General features: G+C 38.3%; 1 protein-coding gene across 3 annotated transcripts in view; it reads right to left on the reverse strand.

Moving 5' to 3' along the window:
* Window positions 1–3618: 3618 nt before the first annotated feature.
* LOC100705556 (sodium-driven chloride bicarbonate exchanger) overlaps window positions 3619–12633 on the reverse strand; it is a 52716-nt gene continuing 43701 nt past the window's right edge. For all 3 annotated transcript variants that reach the window (XM_013267248.2, XM_013267247.2, XM_025903115.1), the window contains 12 exons: window positions 10654–10759; window positions 9880–10041; window positions 9174–9287; window positions 8208–8369; window positions 7775–8026; window positions 5963–6031; window positions 5694–5867; window positions 5484–5606; window positions 5338–5402; window positions 5017–5130; window positions 4643–4680; window positions 3619–4318 (listed from right to left, as the gene is read on the reverse strand). In XM_013267248.2, coding sequence (XP_013122702.1) covers window positions 4668–4680; window positions 5017–5130; window positions 5338–5402; window positions 5484–5606; window positions 5694–5867; window positions 5963–6031; window positions 7775–8026; window positions 8208–8369; window positions 9174–9287; window positions 9880–10041; window positions 10654–10759 — 1354 coding nt within the window. In that variant the 3' untranslated portion in view covers window positions 3619–4318; window positions 4643–4667. The remainder of the gene's footprint in view (window positions 4319–4642; window positions 4681–5016; window positions 5131–5337; window positions 5403–5483; window positions 5607–5693; window positions 5868–5962; window positions 6032–7774; window positions 8027–8207; window positions 8370–9173; window positions 9288–9879; window positions 10042–10653; window positions 10760–12633) is intronic.

The raw sequence follows: 12633 nt of genomic DNA on the forward strand, positions 1-12633 counted from the left end.
CAATGTTGAGAAACTCCTGTAAAACTTTCATCCTTCCCTAAGCAAGTCCTCTTAGCGTGGACCCTCATTTATAAACACAACTTCTCACCTCACAAATACCTTATCTGGAACAACAGAGACATTTTATTTAAAAATAAATCACTTTTCCTGGAGACTTGGGTCCAAAATGGGATCCTATTGGTGGCTCAGCTGGTTAATAAAGAGGGACAACTACTTACTTACAACGACTTCATTGCACTATATAATTTTCCAATCAGTGTTCAGGAATTCTCAATGGTGCTTGGTGCCATACCCTCAGGGACTCTAATGTTATATAAAAACACTGACAGCTCAATATCTACCTCAGTCACTCTCCCTGATCCAGCTGAGTCACCAATAGGAAAAATCTGCTTTTCACAGGAACTTGGTAACAGCAATAAGAGAATACGTAGTTTATTCCAAGAAGATGTCGTCTCTCTCCCATATGTAATATCTTACTGGAACCGATATGTTCCAGATATCAAGTGGAAGACAGTCTGGATGATCCCCCATAAATATTTGATTGTAAATAAAGTGAAGGAAGTCTCATTTAAAATTCTACATAAATGTTATCCAGCCAGTCACTACATGGTAAAATTTAAAAGAGACATAAATACTAACTGTACTTTCTGTGGGGATCATCCAGAAACTGTGACACATCTTTTTTGGTACTGTTCTTTTACACAGAGATTCTGGAAGGAATTTAGCAGTTTTGTTATTGTCCATATTTTAAGGGAATTTTCTTTACGATGGGAAAATGTTTTATTCTGTTTCTTTAAGTTCCCCAAGAGGAATGATAAATGTTTTTTTGTGATAAATTTGTTAATACTTTTAGCTAAATTTTTTATCCATAAATGTAAGTTTACTAACAAAACACCATATTTCTGTCATTTTTTTAAGGATGTGGAAATGTATATACAATCAATATCAGACTCTACCAACAAAAAGGCTCTCAAAACAATATATATCTGTGAATTTTTGCGTGTATTCTTGTAACTTTTTACCCCTGGCTTTGTGTGTTCATGTTCTGTTGTTTTGTATACTTCATCTGTTCGTATGTTGTATACTCATTGTTTGTTAAATAAAGTTTAACAAAAAAAAAAAAAAAAAAAAAGAGTGTCGCTTGTCGCTACCCGATCCGTACCGGAAACCCGATCGGTACCCCGCATGCGCGAATGTTTCCGGTACGGATTGGGTAGTGACAGTCGCTACCCGATCCGTAACCAAACATAATTTCACTCCACATAATAGCCCAATTTGGAACAATAGATATATACTAATGAACAGAAAATCTATTTTTATTCAAGATTGGTTATCAAAAGGTGTTTGGGCAATTGCCCATTTTGTAGATAAGGAAGGACATGTTCTAGAACATCAAGATTTTTGCCAAAAGTTTAATATCTAATGTTCTAAAAGTAAATTTAATCGGGTTATAAAATCCATAGCACTGTCACTTATAATAACATAGTTGTAAATGATATAATATATTCTGACATCTCCCCCAAGTTAAGGCAATTATATATAGATGATATTCGATTTTGTGATGTTAAATGCAATAATAAGTTTCTAAGATCTTCATTAAGGAGTCTTTATTCTCCAAATTTACTTAGACGTAATTACATATTAAAAGATTTCCAAAGGGAAGAAATTGAAAAAATAAGAATTGATTATATCACCTTCCCTATCCCTCCTAAAGCGAAAGAAGTCCAATTTAAAATTTTGAATAAAATTTACCCGACACATAGACTCCTTGGTGATAGATTCAAAATAGAAACTGGTAATTGTGTATTTTGTGAAACAGAAGAGGAGCATTTGGACCATCTATTCTTTTTGTGCAGTTTTATACAAATATTTTGGTTGGATTTTCATACCTGGCTTTATTCCAGTGGGATTCAAATTACCCCATTTACCTTAAATATGATAATGTTTGGAGTGTTTTTGAAAGAAAAGAAAGCTAATTATGGTGTTAATGTGTTATTAATTTTGTGCAAGCAATTTATACATAAATGTCGTTTTTTTAAGACCAAACCAACACTAGCTTACTGGAAAAACGACTTAAAACTGTTGGTTAATTCTTTGACTTTAGTTAAAAAGAAAAAGGCTGCTTTTTTTGTTTCCTTTGTAGAAGATTTTGATTTAGTGAGTTAATAATCTGTTAAATTATGTGACCCCATCTTTATATTTTCTTTTTCCTATGTATGAAAGTTAATTTGTAAGGAAAGCTTATTCTCTGAATGTGTAATGTATGGTGCATTTTGTTTGTATGTTATCTATACTAATAAAGTTTAAAAAAAAAAAAAACGATCCGTAACGGAAACCCGATCGGTACCCCGCATGCGCGAAAGGTTTCGACTTCCGGTCGAAGCGTTTTACGATAGTTACGGGTCAGCGTATCCGTTAAGATGTTAAGAATAATAAGTATCTCTTAAAATGTTTCCATTAATTAAACATTTCAATATAATGTAGACAAAAACGAAAAATAAAAAGATAGTTACGGATCAGGACTCCCCGATCCTTACTGCGCATGTGCAAAGTCGGACCGTACAAATCGGGTCTACCCGATCCATACCGCGCATGTGCAGGGGTTTTCTTCTTCTTCTGTTCGTTTAATGGCAGTTTACTCCCCAGTGTAAGAGGATACTGCCACCTGCTGACCGAGCGAATGAACCTTATTGTAAACTGAATTAGCACCATTACAAACGTGTGTTAAATTTGATTTAGTGACAGTCGAGTGTGTTTATGCTTGTCTGTGTGGAGAGGATTGATTGGAATAGTGATGATGATGTCCGCTACCACTGTCGATTGTCAGTAAACACTTCATCTGGCTGATGAATCTTCACGTGACATATTACAAAGTCTGTATTATTAACTCTGTAATTAGGCGCCATTCTTATTTTACGGCATTGTAGTTCAATCGGGGAACGCTCTCTGTTGAGGAGAAAAGCATGAATTTGTTTGTATACGGATTATCCATTGTTTAAATGTCCCGGTAGTCGGAAAGGAGGCAGAGCTGCTGAGAAATGCTAGGAGCTAACTGGGCGCTAACCGTATCATTCAAATATATTGAATGTCGCAATGTTGGCAAAGAGAGGAAGTGACGTAAGATTTGTGCATGCGGGGTACCGATCGCGTTTCCGGTACGGATCGGGTAGCGATAGAGCCCAGGGTTTTTTTGTTATGATTCTAGAGAGAGCATTTTCCCAGTTTTTTTGACGTCCGCTATGGCCTACAGTAGCCTGTGTTACTGTTCTTAATAAACAGCCGGTAAACGGAATACCAGTCATCTCTGTCTTCTGTCGGAGGGACGCTGCAATAAGGAAATTAAGAAATAAGATATAAAGTGCCTGTTAGCAATTGTTTTCTTGGTTACTTTTAAACAAAGCAATGGAAGCTATTTCACCATTTACGCTGTCTATGCTAAGCTAAGTTAACTAGCTGCTGGATTTAGCTTCATATTTAGTCTCTTCATGTGACTCTCAAAAACAAATTTCAAAGTCAAATTTCTGGGGAGTTTCTTGGCAAATGCTTCATACTAGAGGAGAAGGAGACATTTATACCTGATAGGAATGGAAAAGACTGGGAAATGATGAGTGGTCACTGTCACAAAACATTTAGATATATTTAATATATAAAATGTATATTTAATGCTTCCAAAAAATTACTAGATTTGCTATATAGCCAACTCTTTTAGATACCAGTACTACAGATTTATATTGGCAAATATCTACTTTTTTTCAGTCTATTATGAGGTGCTAAATACAACAGCGGCATTAAATGCTCCACGGAGAATGTCGTGGAGTAAACAATGTTCCACATAGAATCAATTCTTTAGTGGGTCGCTGTAACCTTGTTAAAAGGACAACTTGTAGTTGTTGGAAAAATATAAAAACATACAAAATACAAATAAAATAAAGTTAAAAAATTCTTTAAAATTTTTCCGTAATTGGCCCATAGACACAGCAGTTACTGCAGGTGTCATAATTCTGGCATCCTTCGGTTGCTGGTATCACCAAACACTGATATACACAGAAAAGAAAAACACAGATGTGTCTCAGTTTCCTCTCATTAATACGGTTTCTAATAAATTTTCTTTGTTTCACACGACTTGCACATAGACTTACGTGACGAAAAAACACAGTGTAGCACAGTACAAAGGTGGCTGAGTGTGGCACGGTATACTGGTTGATTTACTGGTTGACAGCACAGTGGCTTTGCCAGTATGTGTCATCACAAACTTGTCTCCCTGTCCAAGCTCTTGTCATGCCTTCTCCGCTTGTGACGCTTTTCATTGCTTTTGGAACTGCATGGGGGGAAAAAGAAAATGTAAACCCAACAAAAATGATACAAAAAGAGAATTTCGGTGGCATGCATGCATGCAAATTTATCTCAAAAAGGTTCAGCAGTCTACCCTTAAAATATAGATTACAGTGACCAGTAAATTAGACCCAGTGCTATTAACTGTTTGTATTTAGCATGCCAAGGTCACATTTGACATCAAGAAAACATGAATGAATAACATGCACATACATCTTCCATCACCCAAATCATAATTTGCAGCACATATTCATCATGCAATAACACTTGAGACTCTCCATGCTGAAGGGGTCACCTCTGAACTGCTTACCTTTGGGATATCAGCTTCTGAGAGGTTAGGAAGGGGAGCTTAGGGGTGGGATGAAATGAGAAAGGCAGGCAGGAAATTCTATGTTAGTCTGCTCAGTGGGAAATCTACAAGGGCAGGACTGCTCCTAAACAAACATACTAGCATGTCAGCTTCTTGGAAAAAGTCAGTATTCCTGAATAATAAACACCTGTGCTTGCTGCTTTCACAACCTTAAGATCAGAAGCCTACTTATGATCTGGATCAACATCCAGTATTAGCTCTGTGTTGTATGGGAGATCTGGAAGTCTTAATAATGCAAATTTGCATTATTAATGCAAATAATGCAAATCTATTCTATTCTATTCTATTCTATTCTATTCAAATATGTGGCTAACCTTTTAGCACTTTGTTCCTTTTTAGCACTCTCAGCAGGGTTCACACTCTTCCACACATTCCCAAAGGACCCTTTGGACATCTCATCAGTGATGTTTACTGTTGCTGGGTCACTCCTTCAAACAAGCAGAGAAAAGGACATTATTTCATTGACTGTATGAGGTTTTCACTAAAGTAGCACAAGCACTTAAACCACACATACGTCTAAGCTAGAGCTAAGAATGAACTCAGAAATATCCGCATGTGTGAGTTTTGGTTGACGGACAAAACAGCTTAGGTAAAACACAAAACACAGAATAGAATTAAATATCCGAAAGACTTACTTGTAGTGTCCCTCAAGTGGCACTTGTACAATGCCTTCCTCCTCTGCAATAATGCTGTGTTCCTCCTGTGGGAAGAGAAAAATCTATTGCATTAGCCGAAATTTGAAGATCATCCAAGTCCTCTAAACAGTGCTCTCTTACTCCACCTCTTGTGCAGCATCTTCTAGTTTCTTCTTCTTCCACTCCGGCATCAGGTCATCCAGCCAGCTCAGCTCTCTCTTGGTGAAAATGAAGTCCAGCAACTTGCGAATAAACACTAGGGCCAAGACCTGGAACAAGAAAAACAGACTGATGTCAAGCCATCATATTCATTAGGTGCACAAACACACATGCATATACAAGCACACTTGGGTTACCATCATGGGGAAAACAATGGCAGCTTTAGAGGTCTTGATGACCCAGAGGAGGACCAAGCAGCTGAGCTGGATGATAGTAAAAAGATGGACCTTCCTCAAAGGGACGTGACGAAGGTAAATGAAGTCTGGCTGATGTTTGGCAGGCATGCCAAACAGCTTCAGACGGTCAAAGAACTGCACAGATACAAAGAAAAAATGAGAATTTTCCTTCAAAGCTTTTCTGGATTATTTGTTCCAAAAGAAAATACCATGGTCATGCTTTAGCTCACCTGAATACCTCTGAGTGAGGAAGCCCCCATGTAAAGAAAGACGCCATATAACACAGGCATGGGAATAAACTGCGTACAGACAGAAAAGCATTTCCAGTATGAGTAAAAACTTAGTCTTTCCTGTTAGATGGTGAACTTATTCATCCATGTCAGCGGTTACAGAAAACATTTCTCTTGTTTTGTTTGCTAGACATTATTAGCTGTAGTTCAGAAGGTAGAGCAGCTGATCAACTAATTAGAAGGTTGGTGGTTTGATCCCTGGCTGCTCCAGTCTGATATTTTTTTGCACTTTGCAACTGTGGCTACATTTCTATAAGAGCATGCTAGAGAAATGTAACCATGCAATCATATGGTTGTAATTCCTTAGCAATTATGATGTGATTTCATTCTAACTTAACCACTGTTTTGTAGACGTAGCTTGTGTCACTCTAAACACAACTGTTCACATAAGCCCTTTTTTTGTTAATGAAGCAAACACTGAGTTGAGCCAAATGCCCCCTTGCCAAGGTTGGTTGTCCATTCAGTCTGTATAATCTGATATGAAAGTAACCGCTGATTCTGTCATGGTCTGTGGAATACGCAGATCATACAGTATATTGAGGAATGTGATGACTCAAACACAGACCCGCAGAGGCAAGCTGGAGTAAACAAAAACAAAAGCAAGCATTTTATTTAGGCTGGTGGTCAAAGCACAAAATAAAGGTAAGACATAAAATACAAAAGGAAACCAAAAACTCTTGCTATGAGAAAGCTAGGTGACACAAGGGGAAGTTGACTGATGCTCTGACAATAGACAAAGGGAGACTGAGACAATATATACACAAGCAGGTGATTAGAAAAAGTAGAGACAACGCACAGTGGGGAAAAAACACAGCTGAATTGAATCTAACTAATGAGGCAAGGAAAGCAAAACGAAACGTAGCACACGCAAGATTAGACTGTCAAAATAAAACAGGAAGTATACATGCACACAGAGGCTAAGACACAAAACTTGACAGAGACAAAAGATAAACAAACATGGAGAGATGACAGACTTAAAGGAGATAAAAAAGGACATTACACAGAGAGATGACTAAAGTGAACAGAAAGGGATTGTTAAAGACATGAGTTTCAGGAGGTAGTTTGTTTGTTTTAGGCTTGTCACTGTCCACTTGTCTAATTTCCTCAAATATTTTGATGGACACACTAGAGATGTGACTAGTTTTCTGCTAAAAGCTCTTTGGGAGTCCCTTTGTTAATGCAAACAAATAGTCAAATGGTGAAATGTTTCATAGGTTCAACAAAATTACACAACATTATATGTTCTTGTAACGTGCCTAAAAATATTATTTAAAATAGGTCCTTTGAATAATTATCTGTTATTTTTTTATATATTGTTAAAAGTATTAAGAATTGAACAAATAAAAAGTATTTCTGAGATCCGGAAATCTCTACTAAGTATAGGTATAAGCAGGGGTGCACATAAGTGGTCCGCAGGTGCGCATTCCAGATAAGAAGTTGCAACGCACGTTTGCGTACATATAAAAGGCACTGTTTTTGTCCGCTAGAGTGGGATTTTCACTGCATATTCTGCACCACATCTCTGTGCGTTCATCATTTGTTTGAAGCCAGCTCACCTCCTGCAACCACTTTTCCGAGAATACGAGCTTCTTTTGCGGTTCGGACTCCTTCTGACATTTCTTTGGAGGTGGAGGAACAACAAAGTAATTGCTTAAAGGAGCTTGCTTCTTCAACATTATTTTGACAGCGAATGCGCACCTGCGGACCACTTATGTGCACCCCTGGGTATAAGTATAGGTGTTTATCCCCTACCTTCAGCACAGAGGTCATGAAGACGGAACAGCCCATCAGAGTAAAGATCATGAGGCCAGTGAAGCGCTGCTCTCGGATTCCCAAGAACTTGGGCTGCTCTCCAGGGGCCGAGCACTCTGACTCCAGCTTCAGGCTATTCACGTGGGAGATGGAGAGCACAGTGGCAGCCACGAACCATGGCAAGCCCATTACTGAGCACACACCAAGCATCACCCCCACCACAAACAGGTCCAGGTGATAGCCACAGCCTTTCTGTAGGGTTGGATCAAGGAAAGTGTGATTTAGATATTTAGATTTAGCTTACTGACCCATTTCAGAAAAAGCAAAGGTTAGATAACTAAAAAACAGCACACTGGGGCTTGTAGGAATTAATTGTATTGACCACATTTAAAATCACTTTGACACACCAATGTGAGCATATCCAATTAAATACCTTTAGTTTGTGTTCCTTCCTGTTGATGATGACGGCTGTGATCTGCTGGTCCATAAAGATGAGAATGGTGCAGAGCAGAGCAGGGATGAAGGTGATAATTGTGGTCCACCAGGGGTTGGGCCCCACAGGGTTGATAACCCAGCCACGATCATCCCTGGTTGGCTAGGGTAATGACAAAAAGAACATTTAATAAAAATGAGGAATTTGAAATGTTTAAATAAACGAAAATACATATTTCCTCTTTATTTCTAAATTTCTCTTCTGAGTCATTATTATTAGACTATTATTACATTTAATTAGGACGCTTTGATGTTCACTGCTAATATAAGTTATATATTTTCTGGATGTTTTTACACTAGTTTCCTTTTTGGCCAGGATCAGTGTCATTACTGGCAACATGCCGGATCCTACACAGGTTTCACAGGTAGTCCAATCCCTCGGATGGCACACCAATACCCACCATTGTCAGAAGGTTTATTGTATCTCCCAGCGCAGTCTCAAGAGAATGGAGGAGATTCCAGGAGACTGGAGTTAGTCTAGGATAGCTGGACAGGGCTGTAGAATTGGAGGTGCTACTTTTTGCAAGGAGGAATAGGAACAGGTGTATATGTCCTCATATCTGCCTCTCATATTTGAAGTCCGTCAGCAGACAATCCTCGTACCAATTCTGATTTCAATTTATATCTTATGTTACCCCTGGGTCATCTACTGAACAGTTTCAAGGACATCTTGTACCTTTGCTATGCTAATGATGCACAGCCGTACTTTTCAATTCAGTCTAACAACTTCAGCAGCCCCTCTAACATGGCTGTTGAATCTAAATCTAAACATTCTTATACAGTTATACTGTTATACTGTTATACTCTTATACTGTTTCATTTAAATGTTATGAAACTTTAACACAGAAAAATTGTGCAATACATTTTGATGTAAACAGCAGCATGTGTGAGATTCATGTGGACTTACTTTGAATTTGTTGGGAACCTGTAATTTAGGTGAGGGGATACCCAGGGCATAATCTACTAACACCATAGTGAGAATGGTAATGAAGACTGCAAAGTCGCTGATGATGGCCCGCACCTAAAGGAAACAAGACACACAATCTTTAGACAGAAGTATGTTACAAAAAGATAGATAGATAGATAGATAGATAGATAGATAGATAGATAGATAGATAGATAGATAGATAGATAGATAGATAGATAGATAGATAGAAAGAACTGGGCTGGGTTGAACATTTTAAGAATATTCTTTATGGTGTTTTTGGAACATTTGGTCTCTATAGCTTTATCTAGAATGAGAAACATTACTTCTTGTCTATATATTTTAAAGGGTCTCAGTATAATGGCTCAAGTTCTGTTTTGACAATGGGTTAGGCTTGTTTTCTTAAATTTAATTAATTAATTAACTCTATCAGTACAGAGTTCAGCTCTTTCACCTTATTTTTGACCTCTATCCAGACTACAGTGCAGCACTCATCACCACAAGGTGGCGCCAGGACAGTACAGATGAGTGTGACAGCATCAGGCCACACATGCACATCATCACATTGATGAATCATAGAAACTGCACATAGATTCTCCACAAATACTGTGTCCTAAGACAACCAACTGATGGCAGCATAAGTTACCAAATACAAACATTTAAAATAAATTGGATAAAACATATGTACCTTGGTTGGAAAGTACCGGCTTGTCTTGAACTCCTTGAGAAAAGCAGACATAAAGACAGTGGAGAAGAACAGGACCACGCACCAGAAGAGGACGTCAGGGATGTACGGGCCATGGGGACCGCAGGCGCTGCCCTCAAACTCCCCGTGCAACATCTCGCACTCCTACTGACCCCAGAGGACACAGTGATGATGATGATGATGGCGGTGGTGGTGAGAAACAGGGTATGAGCAGGAGAAGGAGGAAAGCAGGGATAATGACGCCAATAAAGAATGATTAAAGTGACAGTGGGGATAATGGCAATGATGGATGTCAGTGTCAATAATGAATTAGAAAATTCTGACTACCAAAAGTCAGACACATTCACTGCTCATTTTCTTTACTATCCCTGTAGTGCATGATTCATCACTTGCATACAGCAGAGGCCTCACCTGACTGCCACATCTAACATGTGTAGGAGTGGTGTAGCATGCTGCCACCAGCGTGACTGATAAGTGACATCATTCCTTACACTGCATCTACACCCTTATTTTGCACAGCTAGATACCATAAAATACTGCCCACATGATCCTAAACCCTGCCTAGTCTTATTATGTTTGTGTAACAAAGTAAGGGCTGAGTACAACACAACATGTGTGGTGTTATGTTTCATTGCTGAATGAGCAGTTTCTGTCTAGATCTGGCCTTTCTTCTCCTCTGCATCAGGCATTATTTCAAACATATACATATATATATATGTATGCATGCAAGTGTTTTGCAATAATTTTTATTCTTACCGTGACCTCCAGCATGGTCCAGTTGACCTGGGAAGCAGTGATGTTTCTCTCCTCCCAGAACTGCAGAGTCTCATTGCTGGGGTCCCTAGGTTCCACACAAGAACATCTATAGGAGGAGGATAAATAGATTCAGTTTTCTTGAGTAAAATACAACAGGCCAAGATAAATATACTCTATCTGCAGTTCATTAGCGGTGGCTGTGGATCCTTGGACAGGATAATGAGCCTCAAATTGCCCCACTTGTTCCACAGATGCAACTGCAAGTGTGTCTCTAATCGAGAAAGTGTGTAAAGTACAAAATAAAGTACTGTTTGAATGTAGCAATATCACATCGATATTTTTCAATGGTATTTTGCAGAATGGAGTCATGTTTTTTCATAAAGTAATGCACAAAGACAGTTTTGTGTGCAAACAAGTACAATATTGAAGAGACTGTTTAGTCCTTGCTGAATTTATTTCTAAAAGGAACAAATAAATCAGAATCAGAATTTTTTAAGTCCGCTGTGGAAAAAAGTGTTTCCAAATAAGAGGGCGATTACTTGTACACCTACCCAGTCTACCTACTTTACCCATATAGCCTCGCATACAGAGATAAACTATTAGAAAATGAAAACACAGAATAAGTGGACATTAAAGTCTGATTTGCTGACATGATAGGAATTACCCATCAGCAGCCCACTTCAGTGATATAACAATATGTAGCATCCCTGGTATTTAATATGTTCTGGCTCCACCTAGCGGAGGAGGCCATGATTTGTTGTTAAAGAAAAAAAAGAGCCTTTCTAGATCTAAAAGTCAACTAAAGGATTGAATGAAAATAATCATTACTCCGTTTTATATGACATAGCAAAGCAAATGTAGAATAAGACATTAATACCAATATCTTTCTATTTAAGAAGATGAGTAAAATACTAAAAATAAAACGAATGCATAAATACTTTTACAGCTTAAAATGGCTGAGATGTAACTGTACACATCCAAGCATACCCAAATTAGCTCCTGTTGCCCACCCCTCCACCACTGACCCTTGACCTAATATAAAACGTATCAAACCGGTTGAATTTTTTAACTAAATGTGGTCATAAGTTACAAAATGAATATCATTCTCTATTAAAAGACCTGAAACTAGAAACCAAGAAAAGTGTTTACTGGTATCATAAATTCATTGAGAATTAGATGTTTTCTCTGTACAGACTTCTAGATATCTTAATGACCTTATAGTACCATATCACCCTATTAGAGCACTTCGTTCTCACACTGCAGGCTTACTTGCTGTTCCTAGAGTATTTAAAAGTAGAATGGGAGTCAGAGCCTGCAGTTTTCAGGCCCCTCTTCTGTGGAACCAGCTTCCAGTTTGGATTCAGGAGACAGACACTATCTCTACTTTTAAGATTAGGCTTCAAACTCTCCTTTTTGCTAAAGCATATAGTTAGGGCTGGATCATGTGACCATGAATCCTCCCTTAGTTATGCTGCAATGGGTGTAGTGCTGCTGGGGGATTCCCATGATGCATTGAGTATTTCTTCTTCAGTCACCTTTCTCACTCACTATGTGTTTAATAGACCTCTCTGCACTGAATCATACTTGTTATTAATCTCTGCCTCTCGTCCACAGCATGTCTTTCGTCTTCCTTTACTCTCCCCAACCGGTCGCAGCAGATGGCTGCCCCTCCCTGAGCCTGGTTCTGCTGGAGGTTTCTTCCTGATAAAAGGGAGTTTTTCCTTCCCACTGTCACCAAAGTGCTCTTAGGGGTCATATGATTGTTGGGTTTTTCTCTGTATGTAATATTGTAGGGTCTACCTTAAAATATGAAGTTCCTTGAGGTGACTGTTGTTGTGATTTGGGGCTGTATAAATAAAATAAAGTTGAAACTGAAAGGTGAAGTCATTTCAATTTCAATTGGAATTGAAATGGCTTCACTTTTCATACCTGGAACCTGGTTCGTCTTTTAAATGATTCCTCACATTAAATAAACTTTCT

Source organism: Oreochromis niloticus, linkage group LG23 (genome assembly GCF_001858045.2).
Source record: "Oreochromis niloticus isolate F11D_XX linkage group LG23, O_niloticus_UMD_NMBU, whole genome shotgun sequence".
NCBI classification, from domain to species: domain Eukaryota; kingdom Metazoa; phylum Chordata; class Actinopteri; order Cichliformes; family Cichlidae; genus Oreochromis; species Oreochromis niloticus.